We start from the raw sequence: 16,108 nt of genomic DNA on the forward strand, positions 1-16,108 counted from the left end.
CCAGAGCAGTGATGTGATTAGAGACCAAGGCTGAGATCATCCACACCTTCATATTCCCAGTTACTAGGTGGAAATATGAAAGTTATATAATGAAGAGGCTGACAGGTTAAAAATACATTCATCTGAAATGTGGTGCTGAAGGAGAGCTGTGTGGATACCCAGGACCATGAGAAAGATGAGCAAAGAAAGCCTGAGATAGCAGTAGAGGCAAACATGACAAAACTGAAGTTGTCCTACTTCAGGCACATCATAAGAAGGCAGAGCTCTTTGGAAAAGACAGTAGTGCCGGGAGAACTAGAAGGCAACAGGAAAAGAGGAAGACCAACTATGAGATGGATTGACTCCATAAAGGAAGCCATAGGCATGAGTCTACAGGAACTGAGCAGAGCTGGTGAGGACAGGACATTGTGGACATCACTCATTCAGAGGGTCGCCAGAAGTCAGAACTGACTCAACAGCACATAACACACAAGAAAATAGTAAATGTAATTCATCATATTAATTTTGTTAAAATTTGTTAAAATGTTTCAAAATGTTTTTTTTTTAAAAACACATGATCATCTCAATAGATAGATATAGGTAAAGTCTGTGACAAAATGGAATACCCATCATGTTTAAAAGCACTTAGGTAGAAACAGAAGGAAACTTCCTTAATAAAAGACATCTTTGAAAATCTATAGCTAACACCACATTTAATGGGGAAAAGCTAAACACTTTCTTACTGAAAAGTGGGAAAAAATAAGGATGTCCTTTTTGATTACTTTTATCTAATACTATACCGAAGCTAGTACCCAGTGTAAATAAGGAAAAAATTATATATATAATTCATATTTATCTGCTATATGTAAATGATATAAATACATATCATTTAAAGATTGAAGAGGAAGAAGTAAAACTATCTTTATTCACAGGCAACATAATCATGAACGGGTAATCACAGAAAGTTGTTGGAAAATACAAAAAAAGCTACTGAAATTAAAGTGAATTAACATTTCAAGATATAAGGTCAATATGCACAAGCCAATTGTATTTCCATATACTAGGAACACACAACTGAAAAATGAAATTAAAAATACCACTTATAATAATGGAAAAAACATTGAATACTTAGGTATATGATTTAAAAATATGTTAAACCTGTAAAATAAAAGCCTTATAACTTTGCTTGGAGAACTTAAAGAGGAGCACAATGTATGGGGAGATTTCCTGTTTTCATGGTTTGGAAGACTCATTATTATTGTGTTATGATGTCAGTTCTCTCCAGATTGATCTGTGGCCTTGAGCTAATTCCAATAAAAAACCCCTACAAGTCTTCTTCGCCAAGTAGGAATTGACCAGCTGGTTCTAAAATTATTTGGAAATTTAAAGGCTCTGAATAGCCAAGATAGTTTTTGAAAAAGAATAAAATTGGAGGACTTAGACTATGTTATATCAGGACATACCATAATGTTACTGTAGTCATTACAATTTGGAATTGGTGTATCAATTTATGTAGTAGCTACCGCTACATACCCACCTGTATGGCTAAAATTAAAGACTGAGATTATAAGTAATGGCTAGATGTGGAATAATGGGAAGTCTCATACTCTGCCGATGGGAATATAAAGTAGTACAGCCACTTTACACTGATATTTTCTTAAACATAGAAAACTATACAGCAACTCCAATCCTAGGTATTTATGCAGAAAGCTGAAAACATGTCCTTAAAAAATTAATGTTCGTAGCAGTTTTATACAGCATAAACTGTAAACATCTGAAAATGTTTACCAAGTGAACAGATAAATTGTGGAATATTTACAAAATGGAACACAGTTCAACAGTAAGAAGAAATTGCTACTACAAAGGGAGCATGGTAGATGTTCTATTATATGAAATTATAACTTCTTTAGTAACAGGAAAATACATCTTTGGTTGCTTGAGATTGGGTTTGGAGGAATACTGCCTGAAAGGGGCATGAGGGAACTTTTTGGGTGCTGGAATTGTTCTATATTTAATTGGAGTAGTCACACAAAAGTATACATTTATCAGAACTCATTGAACTGGACATTTAAAATACGTGCCTTTTATTGCACGTAAATTATTTCTCAAAGTTTATTTTTGATTGTAAAAAACAACAACAAAAATCCCAAAAACCTACCATGTGATTATGAAATAAAAATCATCTGAAAAATAAATCATCTGATCGTTTTTACCAAATAATAATTTTACTAAGTGCTCCACTTTTGTTTGGTGCTAATGAAAATGTTGTTAAAATAATGTGTTGTCTTAAGACATTCAATAGAAAGAGCTATGACTGTGATTTTGATAATATGTTGGCAACAAGCTTCATAAAACAAAAACATCTTTTATGAGAAATACTTTATTTTAACAACAGAAGCTACAGAGTTGAATAATTACCTGATGGTTCTTTAGCTGAGTAAGTGAAACCATGTCAGACATGTGAATTTCTATTATTTTCATGATGAACTTAAAATGTGGGGATGCATTATTGTTTTTTAAATAAATAATTTCCCACGTAAGGCATCATCAAACATAGAATTTTATTTCTCTGCTCTTAACAGTTTCATGCTAAAATATAGTTTCATAACTAAATTCTTTTCTGTGTTCTCTTTATAATTGTATGCACCAAGCAAAATGATTAATATACCATAGCACAGTTTAATTACCATAAAATTATTCTGATCAGGAATTTTATATTAGCCCATATTTTCTCAGGCTTAAAACAGTAGAAAATGTATAAGGTAATAACTATAGAGTTATACAGAATATGGCCTAGCATGTATGAGTTTGCAAGTAATTTTTCTTCCTTTTTTTTTCAGCATGACTCCCTATTTCATGACTCAGTTTTTGTGACATGTGTATATTTATTCTAATTCTTACTGAGTTAAGTCTGCCAAACATCCAACTTCCCAGGATGCTGTGAGAGTTTATAGGGATGTTGATATTGAATATTTATCATTGGGATTTTCTGTGGGCCTGGGACATTTGGTCACCATTTCACAGGGCTTTGTAGACATAGGTACTCAACAAAAGGTTCGCACTTTTAAATGATTCTTGCTTTTCTACTTTTATTTACTTTTTAATGAGATCTAACCATTCACCCCACAGTCCTCATAAGAATCCATTTTGCCCTGGCTGGGGTAGCGTGGTTGGAGCTTTGTCCCGTAAGGGAAGGTTGTGGGTTCGATCCTGGTCTGGCATGTACCATGCCTGGTCTGAGCGCCTGTAGAACGTGACCAATCCGTGCTTCCTTCTCGCATCGATGTTTCTGTCTCTCTAAGAGCGACGAATAAAATGTCCTCAAGCGAGGGTTTTAAAAAACCCATTTGTAATCAGACTTTTAAAACCATCCTCTATTGAAATAGTGCATGGTGATTTTTGTGACATTGAGATTGATAAAGAGGTGACTCAGATTGAGAGGAGAGTAGAGCGTGTGGCTCAGTCACGCTGTGCTCAGATCGTTGTTACTGAGAAATCCTGTTCCGTTCTCAGAGGATCTGAAGTTCCTTTTCTCTGCCCCCTCGTTTAGGGCTTCCTCCTCACGCTCCCGGAGGACGAAGTGCCTCCTCCTTACACAGCTCACCACACGGAATGGTGATTGTCTGCTCCTTTGCCTAGTCCCCTAGTCCCCTCTGAGCCTTTGTTGGCAGGGAAATACACTTCGGCTGTGTTGTCTCCATGGTGGCATCTAGTGCCAGACACACAGAGGGGCAGCGATGACTGAATGAACAAGCGGGATCAAGTAAGCAACGCAGTGGCTGCTGGGGCTGGATCCGCGGCAGCAGCATTTCTGCCGGAGCCATGACCTGACAGCTGGGTTCTAGCTGGTTCCCTGCACCATCGTGAGCTCTGCATGGTAGGAGCAACTTGGTGTTTTACTTTTTCTCAGCGGTTTCGCCGTTGTTCGGTTGTTGGAAACACAAGCTTGCTGGGCCTGTTTCCTTACAGTAAGCGTATGTTCCGCCCCACCCACTGCGCCAAGCCCTCGCGCAGATTATTTTAGTTAGCTTTCACAACAACCCGATGAGGCAGGTGATACGTGGTGACTGGGGAAATGGAGGCTTAGGGAGGTTGGGTAACTCGCTGGTGCTCACACACAGCAAGCAGGTGGAGGGCTGGGGCCCAGAACCAGTCCGGCAGGTTGCAGAGCGTTCGTCCTTTCCCAACGCTGCCCTATTTTCTTTTTCTCAAGGAATTTATCACTGTGGGAAAATGTTGCTTCTGTATTGGAATGTTTAGTCCTTGATTACAGAGACATTCTCCCACCAAGAACACAACAGTACCTGGCATGGAACAAGGTGTTCGATATGTATTGAATTAATAATTAGGTACTGGCTTCCAGTGTGTGAAAAAAGGGGTTAGGATAAATGCTGATCTTTCATTTCCTTCCAATTTCTTCCAAATTCTTACATTTTATGAGTAGTCACTTTAGGAAATGATTTGTTAAAATAGAAAGCTCCCCGACATGCTTTAAAAGTTGCCTTCAAAAGACTCCTAACTTTGAAGACATCATTGCCTTAAATATCCAACCGCACGTGTGGGAATTTTGACCAACCCAAACTTCCATGCAGAGTTTAAAGTTGATGCTGTCTCAGGTCCTTTTGGGGTCAGGGGGAGTAGTTATTCTCCCATGTTGCTCAAATCCGCTTTGTCATCCCTTAGAGAGGTACCTAAAAGAACACAAAACCCCACACCTCTCTCTGCTTGCTTTAGGGGGCGGTAGGATGCAACCTGGCTTAGCTGTGAGCATCTCCATGTTGTAAGAAGACCTGGGATCTTGCTCACCTCCCATGTCCTCATTGTCTGTCTGGTCATTGCAAATGAGAGCCAACTTGAGATGAGTGGGTATTCCCCACAGACCCACACGGGACCTAGTGCCTGCTTAGCTGCCTGGGACACTGGCCTCCTCACTTAGGAGTTTAGTGAAAAAAATCTAGCACTGCAGAAGCAGTGTCTTTCTGCCAGTGACATTGGCTTCAAATCCCATCCTGAGACCCACATTCTGAAACATCTTATTTCCCTGAGCAGCCCCATAACTGCTGTATGCCTTTGTCACACCCAGTACTGCAACCTGGGCTTTTGAACCTAAATGCCTTTTGAATCATCAGTATTAACATTCTTGTGATTCCAGGACTACTTTTTATGTAACGTTCCACTAAATTCATTGAATTAGGAAGTTCCTAAGTCTCATTTGTGTAAACATTTTTTAATTGTATATATATATTTTACCATTTTATTTATTTACTTTTAAAGAGAGGGGGACGGAAGGAGAGAGAGAGAGAAACATGATGTGTGAGAGAAACAGTGATGGGTTGCCTCTCTCATGCCCCCAACTGGGGACCTGGCCCACAACGCAGGCATGTGCCCTGACTGGGAATCGAACCACCGACCTTTTGGTCCGCAGGCCAGTGCTCAGTCCACTGAGCCACACCAGCCAGGGCTGTGTGAACATTTTAAGGGCACAGTCTTAATTGAAGCACGTGCACAGGTAGAACCATTTCCCCTCTCATGTCTTTTATTTGAGCCCTGCAGGCCTCCCCTCTGGAACAGGCTGTCTCAAACCAGCATTGGGACCTTGTTCTCTCGTGCTGGAGCAGAGTTTGTATCCTCTCTATTTCATTTCTTAGAGTCCATTTCAGAGGGGTTTTTTTTTGCAATGCTAATTGCCTTTTGTTGTTATCTTTGCATTCAGATTATATTCAGTGCCCCTATTGCATGAGGAGGTTTAATGAAAATGCAGCCAGTCGACATATTAATTTCTGCAAGGATCAGGCTTCTCGCCGAGTCTTTGATCCCGCCCAGACAGCAGCCAAGATGGCATCCAGAACACAGGTAAAAATCTCTCCCTAGGTGTTGGCTCTTGTGCCCTGGCATGCCTGAAGCCAGCAGGTCGAGTTTGGTGGGGATCCCAAGTTACCCATCCTGAGAAATGTAAGGATCCCTGTCGCCAATCACTGTCCCTGAGCCTCATGGGAGGGGGCTCCTTTTGAGCTGCCAGCTTACAACACCTCTGGGTGTTGTAGAACAATTATTTCTATGGTGTTTGCAGCTTCTCAGGATGAAAACTTGACTATATAAGTAGCATTTCTATAGTATCATGGTAAAACTCTGTCTATCCAATGGCGGTCATCAGCCTTAACCAAGCAGAAAGGAATGGCGAGCCCGAAGTGAAACAGGCCTGAGTGAGGGAGCTGCCACGAGGGGGCCCGCCCTGCAGGCCACGTGTTCTGCTCTACAGAGGAAGGTATTCAGCCTTTTCTAAAAGCGACAGAGTCAGCAAGTTAAAGGGGCGACATGGAAGCAACTAGTATAGATACAAATAAGTAAAATGACAACTTGACCAGGAAGACTATATATTTATAAAAACAGAACTGAAGCCAGCGAATAGCTCTCTGTGCAGATCACAGGTCCCGGGGATATCACTTAACTGTACAGCATGAAAACTGTTAGTCTTATCGACATAGCTCAGACACCAAGAAAAGATTAAATTGGCATGAATACACTTAAAAGGCATGAAATGTGGTTAGAAAGATTTCCATGAAATGCAGTACCTAATGGGGTGGACCTGCTCCAAAAATAGCTTATCCCACGGCTGAGACCTCGAGCTCTGTCTCTGCTATTTTAGGCAGGTATTTAACACCTTCTCTGTGCCTGGCACTGTGCTAGGTGCTGGCTGATCAATGGTTTGTCATTTGGAGGAAGAGGAGGACTTGGAAGCAATGCAGTAGGAAGGTGTGGCAGTTGCCATATATAGGAGCACAAGGTGAGGAAGAGGCCACGGCGATTCATGGATGGCTTCAAAGAGGGGCCGACACTTTCCACGAAAATATCCAGTGGGTTCAGCAGCACAGAGTTGGAGCTTATGAGGCCATTCCTCACAAACATCCAGCTTGTGGCCTGAAGAGCCTGCCCAGCCTGTGGGGTTAAAGCACAGTTGCCTGTGGGGTTAAAGCACAGTTGCCTGTGGGAGGGTGACAAGGGACGGGACAGACCGAGTGGGTGTCGGATCTAGAAGGGTGTTAAGTCAAGAGGGTTCAGAAAGGAGGAAAGGGGGAATGAAGTGGCTAGGTGCCCTGAAATCTGAGGCCAGCCCGCCTGAGGGCCTGGAAGCAGGAATGGTAAGGTCCCCAGGGACCCGGGAAGTCCTCTCTTCCACCTCCCCATCTCACCTGTTCCTACTATGCTTCCACTTTCTCTTCTTGCTGACCTCCTTGGCTTTTCTAACAGTCTATTATTAGCCTCGTGTGTCATTCTACAGGCAGTGTTGTCTGGCTGACAGTATAGACTGGAGTGGCATGGAACTGGTTTTTTAGAAAGATCACCCTTGCCATTAGTGTTCAAGATGGATTGGCAGGAGACCAGTTAAAAGCCACACAACAGGGAAAGACTCTTGGGCTGGAATAAGAAGGCTAATGGGGGCAGGTGCGTGGAGAGAGAATTTAAGAAATAATCATTGGGGCTGAGAAGGTGATTGGATATCAGGCGAAAGAGGATCGGGGTTGACAAGAAGGTTTTGAGCTCCAGAACCTGGGCAGATAACAATACTGTACATCTAGATAAAGGAACACCGGAGGGAGGAGACGGTGGTGGTGGTGGAGCAGGCTGATAAATATAGTTGTAGAGATTCAATCTTCACACCTGAAATAGCGTGGGAGGCAGTGCGATGTAGAAAGAGCCAGGATTCTGCAATCAGTAGTCAGGGTTTGACTCTCAGGTGTATAATTCACTACCTGCAGGTAAACTTGGACAAGTTGCTTAAATTCTTTGAGACTCACTTTCATCCTTACCTTACCGAGTTGTTGGGAGGATTATAGAGAATATAAGTGAAGCACTTTAACACAGGGTTTCCCCCAACGTTCCTCTTCCCCCTTACCCCACCCTCCTTCCCCTCTCTGAGGGCCCTTTCCTGTGGGTGGGAAAGCCACCCTGATTTTGAGGGGATATGACTGCTTTGGGCTTCAATTCAACTTCGCTTTGGCAAGGTTTTCTCAGCACACCCCTGCCTCCACTCTCTAGGGCAGTACAGGGCGCGGTACATTTCTTCGAATGGCTCTTCTGGCCAGTTCACGAAGTGAGTCGGGGTTTAGTGGGGCCAAAGGGAGCGCTGGGAAGCAGCAACGGAAGTGCTTTTTATTCCTGAAGGAGGCCAGCTGGCCGTGCTGACTGTAACCAGTGACTTGGCCCCGTTCCTTGCCTTGTTTTGCAGAGCTAAGTGGTGATTGGGAACACAGAAGAAAAATTGCTTGCTCTCTGAGTAAACTCGCTGTCGAGTGTGTCTGAACAGCAGTGCTTGTTTTCCCGATGCCAGCCTCACCACGCTGGGGCCCGGCCTCATAGTGGGGCTTATTCACAAGTGGAGCAGAAAGGGGGGGCTGGTTGCAGTTGGGTAGGGCTGTTAACAGCACAGCTGAAATGTGTTTCTATTTTAAATAAAATCAACTTTAAAAAAGTGTTCTACCCTCTGAAAATAGCTCTGTTTGTTTGGCTGGGGCTGAACTGCCTGCCATACTCTCCCAGCTCCTCTTGCCCAAGTGAGAGTTCTCTGTTGGAGTAACAGGTTATCTTGATGTCGTTTCCATGGAGATGCCGGTGGGCTCCGCAGTGGGGTAAAAAGGAGCCAGCAAGGAACATCGGGGTCTCATGCTGCATTAACGTGACTGTTCTGCTCCTGCGGCTCAGCAGGGAGGGGTGTGGTGTGGGGATGTTGGAATTCCATGTTTAAAACATTTGCTGCCTGCCAATGTCTGTTTTTCTTCTCTGCTCATGTATTTAAAAACAAAGGCATCTCCATGTGTAATGAAAAACTAGGATGTTCATAACTATCTTTTCTAACACGAAGTGAGTTCTCATGGCTCTATCCAACTAATTTTACAGGATTAACATATTGCAAGTCCCCCAACAGCTCGATTGTAGAATGAAAGTTCTTAAAGCCTGATGTGGCTTTGAGCACCAGCAGGGAGGTTAGGAACAGGGCTGAGGGGCAGGATGTGCGTGTCCTCTCCCCCCGGAGTACAGCAGGTCCCTTGTAAGGACTCCATCGCTGCTCGTTACATGGGAAGCTCTGCCTGTGTGTGCTACCCGGGGCTAGAGATCTGTTCCCTCTCTCTCTGTAGGGTAGGGCGCAGATGAGTTCCAAAAAAGAACCAACTGTGACCAGTGCCGTGGGAGCTCTGCTACAGAACAGGGAGCTTGAGGCCACAAGAGTGGCCCCAACCAGGCCAGGTAAGTCAGCGTAAGCATCTCAGCTCTCAACGGACAGGGACAGAGGCGACCACTGTTGGCTTTGGGATTTGTGGGCAGTCGACAAAAGCCATGATATCCAACGTTCCTCGTGGATATAAAGATACATGGCTTTGTTTGAGGTTTAAGCTTATTTGCCAAGTGGGAACACTTCCTAATATATCGGGTTTAGATAACTCTGACAAAATACAAAGTCAGATCCAATCACAGCAGTAGGGCCTACAACCACCATTCTCTGACTAGTAAAACTGAACAAAGATAAAGAATGGGAGATAGCAGCTTATCAGATATGTTGAAAATAAGGGAAGACAATGAAATCACAATCTTGGAGAGATATCAGTACTCCCATGTTGATTATAGCATTTTTCAAATAGCCAAGATCCAGAAACAACCTCAGTGCCCATGGACCAATGAATGGATAAAGATATGGTATATGTAGCATACACAATGAAATAACTATTCAGTCTTTAAAAAAGAAGAAGCCCTGCCTTCTGTGACAACATGCCTGGACACTGAGGACATTATGCTAAGTCAAATTCATAAAAACAGAGAATAGAATGGTGGTTGCCAGGGGTGAGGGTGGGGTGGGAGAAATGGTGAGATGTTGGCCAAAGGATACAGTCTTGCAGGTATAAGAGGAATAAGTTCTGGGAATCTAATGCACAGCGTGGTTACTATAGTTAGCAATACTCTATCACATACTTGAAAGTTGCCAAGACAGCAAATTTTAAATATCCTTACCACCCCAGGCACAAAAGTTAACTATGTGAACTGATGGGTGTTAACTAACTTCACTTTAGCAATCATTGCACAATACATTCATGTATCAAATCATGACATTGTACATCTTAAACTTACACAATATTATATTCAATTATATCTCAGTAAAGCTGTAAAAAAGAAAAAGAAAAAGGGAAGCGTTTCCTTTCTGGAACTAAATCATTCCTTCAAAGTAACAGAACGACATAACCACCCTTACGGTACTTAATATACACAAGACCCATTTCACTTAATCCCCAGAGTGATCCTCCAAATGCTTTTATCTGTGAAAAGGGAAACTGAGGCTCAGGGTGCTGGTTATTTGTCCCAAGCACCCAAGTGGTAAACGGCAGAGCTGGATTAAATACCTGCTGTACTCTCCCCCTTCTCTGAGCTACATTAGAAAACGTGGCATTCTTCTTTATGATCAGCGTGCACTTGGGAAGGCAGTGTGAATTGATTCATGACCATATGGCACCTCTGATCAGGGGTCTTAATTTAAATGTATAATCAGAACCAGAGTAAGAACTGCCAGTCTCACAGTTCATAAACAGCACGAGAAAGTTTATTATTAGTTTTAAAATTCCTCCTGAGTTGCTTATCATGGGCTAAAAACTGAATTAATATTTTAAAATTTCCCCATAGCCCTGTAAACCCAAGTCATTAGATTTTTCCTGGTCTGCAAAAACTTAACAATGAGGTAGATTTTAGTTTTCACCCCTCCACACACACTTCAAATAATATATGTACTTGTGTGGTAAAACTTTTACTAACAAGCTCTTTTAAAAAATGTATAATGATTAATGTCCTTCAGAAAAGACAGTTTCTTTATATTATGGTTGCTTTTCTTATTTTTTCAAAGAATATGCTATAATGCTTCCTTTCCAGTAAAAAGAACTCCTTTGAGTTTGCGGTCAGAGTGTATTTGCCAAGAGGGAATATTGCTTAATTCATCAGGATTAGAGAACTCTGACAGTGCGCGCAGTCACATCCAAGTACAGCAACGGAGCCCAAGACCTTCATTCCCTGGCCTAGTAAACTTGGAAAGAGATTGGGAATGGGAGAGGACAGCGTGTCAGGTGTGGTTTTGAAAATAAGAGTTTCCTTCCTTGAACTAAGTCATTTTTTAAAAACAGCAGCAAGGTCCAAGTGAAGACTCAGAAGTCCTATGTCTCAGTACATTAAGCAGAACATTATTAAAACACCATCTGGATACATTAGAAAGTAGATTAGTAGGCCAGTCGATCTCAGCAAAATGGTATTATATTTACTTTGACTAGTTAATGGTGGTTTATAACCACTGTAATGTTGCTAAGTAAAAGGCAAAGTTTTTAGCATGGCTCACACTGGGTTCTGGACCACCACCTGACCTCACCTGTCACTGTGTCCTCTCCATCCAGCTCCTGCAGCTTCTGTGTTGTTCCTTGAGCATCACAGACCTGCACATCCCTGGTCCAGGGCCTTTGCACTGGCTGCTCTCTGCTGAAAACCAAAACTCCCCCCCACTGATCTGCACTGCCCCCCCGACACACTCCCTGCAGTTCTTGGCTGAGTATCGTCTTCACAGTGAAGCACCCCCCCATCTAAAATTAATTAGTCCCTCCGCAATTCCCTCTGTAGTTTTTAAAAATAGCATTTACCACCATCTAATAGTCAATGTATATGTGTTTGTCTTCCCACTCCAAAAGGAATGTAAGTTTTAAGAAGGCATGGATCTGTCTGTTTTGTCTATTTTTTATTGTACTGCTACATCCCTACCTGTTAGAAATGTTCATGGAACATGCGAGGTGCTCAATAAACACTTTTTGAATGAAGTGTGTGGGAAAAAGTAGGTAGTTTGTGTACTTTCTCACGTAAGTTATTGGCCCATGCGTTGAATTGTTATGTTAATTAGATTTAAGACAGAGCATTTTGATTTATCATATTTATGTATTATAGCAATTTAAGATGCATTTCCCCCCCAATATTTTGACAATTTTCACTGACAAAAACCTAAGGAATACATATGAGAATGTTTGGATCAGGATGACTTTATTGATATGGGTACCCTGACCAGAGATTAGGTATGCAGGGTTTTAGCTTGAATGACTGGGAATGGCTGGAACAGTTTGTGATGGTGGTTGACTTCTTTATCTGTGCAGGAGATGGGTGGACCTAAGATGCATTTTCAATTTAATTTCTTATTCTTTCCTGTGATCTTACCTGCTTACATTTGAAACCATAATCACCACCGTTAGTGTGCCTTTAAATTAGTCACATTTCATTCAGAGCCATTCGGGGAAGGAGGCAGAAGTATATTGGAGAGAGGGGAATGCATTCTAGAAAATGTTTAGGGCCTGGAGAAAAGCACTAAGTGTTTTTGCTAATGTAAACAGACCAGTGTGTGAATCAGATTTGCATCTACTCTCCATTGTTTATCCTGGTCAGTATTAACCTATTTGTAATATGATGGTCTCTTAAAAATTGTTGTTGTTGAGCTTTGCTATATCTAGATTGATAGTAGTTTAGGCCATTCGGTATCACTTGCCTTCCACATAAATCCTATGATTGTCTTTTCATCTAGCTGGTAGTTAACCCCCTAAAACTCTGGCTTTCATTCTTCAACTTTCTTGCATAAAATATGCATTTAGCCTCTCCAATTTAGAACATTATGTTCTAAATCCAGTCAGGGGAGATACATGTCTCAATCCTTATCCATCCCAGAGTCTTATGAGAAAAAAAAAATGCATGTGCAGGAGAATCTGATACAAAAGAGCATGTGATGTTACATGAACTTGGTGCACAGCTGCCATGGATGTTTAAGAAGATTCATTCAACACATAATTATTATGCATGGTTGTTTCTTATGCTCATGGATTCTTAAAAGTCTAGGAGGATAGCAGTCAATATTTAACAGTGGGATGTAAACTATATTTAACTGTGGGATGTAAAGGCCCTAAGAGAATACAAGAAAGAAGTCAGCTTAGCCCAGGAGGCTTTTAGGAGGAGGCGACAGTCTGAGAGAAGAAGCTCCGAGGAGGTGGAGGCGTCTGAGATGAGCTTTCTGGACGAGTTCAGCTTTGACCAGGGAAGAAAAGTTGCAAAAAGAATGAACAAAGATCTGAACACAGAATGCAGAGGACAAGCTGTGGGAACAAATGACCCATTTGGCCAAAGCATAGAGAAGAGTTGGGGTGTGAAGGGAAATTAAAGTTAGGCTGGCTCTAGAGCAAGGAGGGCTCTGTCATTGATGCTGACACTGTGTGAGTTAGGCAATGATGACGGCCTGAGGACTTTTCACTTTTCGCCTCTTTAAGAAAGAGCTTTCCAAAAATTATCCTCTCTGATATTAATGCTTACTGTAAAAAAAAAATTGGAAAATGGAGAAAAAGTGCAAAGAAAAAAATCATATATAATTCCACACCTGACATGCCCATTGTTAACATTGATTTTTTAAATTTTCTTTCTATTTATAATCTTTTCTTTTTCCTTTTATCAAAGTTAGGATCATAGTCCATGTATACATCCTGATCTTTTTCACTAATTTTGAACATTTCTTTGTGGCAAAACTTTCCTTAAAAAACATATCTCACAAGAATACAATATAACTTATTTAGCTGTTTTCCTGACATTAAACCAGTAAATTGTGTCTACTTTTTTGGTCTACTAAATAACTTCCTTCTTCATGGACAATAGTCCATACTTAATTGTACCCTCTTCTGAGCAGTCCATATATTATTCCTCATTTAATCCTCACAAGGGGGTAAATGACTATTCATATCCCTAGTTTATAGATGAGAGAAGTACAGAGAGATAAAGCAACTTGCACAAGGACTCTTAACAGGAAATGGTAGAGCCAACCCAATCTTTGTCTGCTTTGGGAAAACTGGGTCAAAAAATACATACATTAAGGAGACACAGTTCAGATTGGAAATGAGTTTATAGCCTAGTCAGCAAATATCTTCTGGTGGCATTTTCTCAAGGGTTTTGACATATGAGTGATTGATTTGCTGAGAAGATACCTCTGCATATCAGCTTCTCCACTACCTTTTTTTGGACAGATTAAGATCACTGTGAAAATGTAGTTCTGGGTTCTAGAGCTGTGTTGCTTCATATATTTAGTGAATTGCGTTTTATAACACTGTTGGGTGGGCTCTGCTTTTATTTCAGGAACCAGAGGGTTTGCTCATGTTAAGCATCTTCCCCGCACCAACATCATCGGGCCCCCTTACCTATAGCTTCATTGTTTAGCAAATGTAATGAGTATCTGAGGGTCAGCTGATGATCCTTTGGCAGGAATAAAGCCTGCTGATCTTTGGATAAAATGAACGTGAAAGCTCTTTCTATTCCTATGCCCTTTGATACTTCGATTGCCAGTTTCCTTGGGTTGTTTGGTGACTCCCCCTTCATAAAACACTGGAGGCCTCTAGGACAGAGGGGACTTAGTCCTTTTTACAAAAAAAAAAGAAAGATTTATCTGAGAATCCTGCCCCATACCATGTGGTCTAAAACAGACTGTGGTGTGCCTGTACCCATAAACTTCTGCCTCTCTGTGTACCTAAGAGAGCTTCTGGACACAAAGGAAAAGAATCCTGTTTGTGAAGCGAGTCCATTGCTATATAATAACCCAGGATGGGTGTGTGTATGTGGGGGTGGGGTGCATCTCATGCTTTCATAAGGCTCACGAGAGCAGGTCAAGAATAGGGAAGGCATGAACTACTCAGGGTACATGCTGAGAGTACAGTAGCGGGGAGAGGTGTTGAGGGTCAGCTTGCATAAATGGTGAGCTACCTGAGGTAGCAGTCCAAAGCACCGATCCATGGGTAAGTGGAGGGACGGCTAGCAGCGGGGAGAGAAGAACCCTGCGACAGCCCTTGGCTTTCCTTATTATTTGGCTCAGGACAGAAACTGAGTATTTATTGTCTATAGCTACAGAACAAAACAAAATGGAACAGAGACTTTGATCCAATGGGAGGATTTCACAATCTTTCCTTTATTTTTCTTGCTAATGTTTGCTTTTACATAATAACAAATCTGTTTATGTCTGTAAAGGATTAGCAGTGGACCCTGCTTCTGGAGCAAAACTCAAACAAGGGTTTACTAAACCTTCTAAAAAAGATTAACTCCTAGAGGCCAGGTAAGAAAAACAAACAAACTTAAACTGTAATCCAGGTGTCTTTGATCATCTAATGTCTGAGATACAGTTAATGAGCCTTTAAGGGAATGACCTCATAGCAAGCAACCCAAAGAGAAACATGGGCAAACCCTGAGTTAGGTTAATACAATGTATGCTCTTGAAACTTACTCTTTTGTTAATCCTACAGTTTGAAAATGATATTCAGTTTGATGCCTGACCTAATAGGAAAAAGGGACAGTTCTTCATTTGGACCCACAAGGCTACCACCAGTCCCTTTCCCCAAACACATTGTCCCCAAAGAGACAGTTCCTGAGACTGACACGGAGTAGGATTGGTAGGAAGCTGGAGACATGTTTCATATTGTGAACTGTTTGTTAAAAACCATTATATTTTAGAGAGGCTTGTATTATCTAACATTCTCAGTGTGGAAACATCGAAGTTCTAGTAAATATCTTTTCTTTCTGCTTCCAGGCTGGCTTCCTGAAACTCATCCGCCCGCATCGCCTTGTTCCCAGGAATGCCACCCACAACGCAGGAACGGTGGATGTCTGTTTAAATGCCTATGATTCCTCTCGAGACATCATGTAGAACAAGTAAAAACTAGCTTGAAATTTCTTACTTGCTCCCTTCAAAATATTCAAAACAAAATCATTCAACAACACATTCATCTGTATCATGCTTGACTTAAAGATTCACTTGAAGCATTTTCTAAATTGGACATTTAATGGGCTTTTAAAAAAATGTTGCTTTGATAGCACAAACTTTGAGTGAAACTGTCTTTGGAGTACTACCATTATATTAGGAAAATCTTTTTTCTTTCTTTTTCTTTTTTTTTTTTACCTAGCTTCATGCTACCTAATAGCCATGAATTCCCGGCTTTGATATTTGCTTCTAATTAGCATTAAAGTGTAATTAGTAACAACTGTTTTAAATAGCCGTCTGTATACCACGTAGAATTGTCTCACGTACCCAAGTGCACAGAGCTGTTTTGGG

The 16,108-nt window shown here is 41.5% G+C and overlaps 1 protein-coding gene across 1 annotated transcript in view; it reads left to right on the forward strand.

The window, feature by feature from the left end:
* ZC2HC1B (zinc finger C2HC-type containing 1B) overlaps positions 1-15,793 on the forward strand; it is a 30,408-nt gene extending 14,615 nt beyond the window's left edge. The window contains exons 5-8 of the mRNA XM_090280834.1: positions 5,693-5,832; positions 9,114-9,222; positions 15,031-15,115; positions 15,587-15,793. Of these exons, the coding sequence (XP_090136960.1) occupies positions 5,693-5,832; positions 9,114-9,222; positions 15,031-15,101 (320 nt within the window). The 3' untranslated portion in view covers positions 15,102-15,115; positions 15,587-15,793. The remainder of the gene's footprint in view (positions 1-5,692; positions 5,833-9,113; positions 9,223-15,030; positions 15,116-15,586) is intronic.
* Positions 15,794-16,108: the final 315 nt, after the last annotated feature.

The sequence above is a fragment of the Furipterus horrens genome, unplaced genomic scaffold (assembly GCF_987537825.1).
Source record: "Furipterus horrens unplaced genomic scaffold, mFurHor1.1.pri manual_scaffold_6, whole genome shotgun sequence".
In the NCBI taxonomy this organism is placed as follows: domain Eukaryota; kingdom Metazoa; phylum Chordata; class Mammalia; order Chiroptera; family Furipteridae; genus Furipterus; species Furipterus horrens.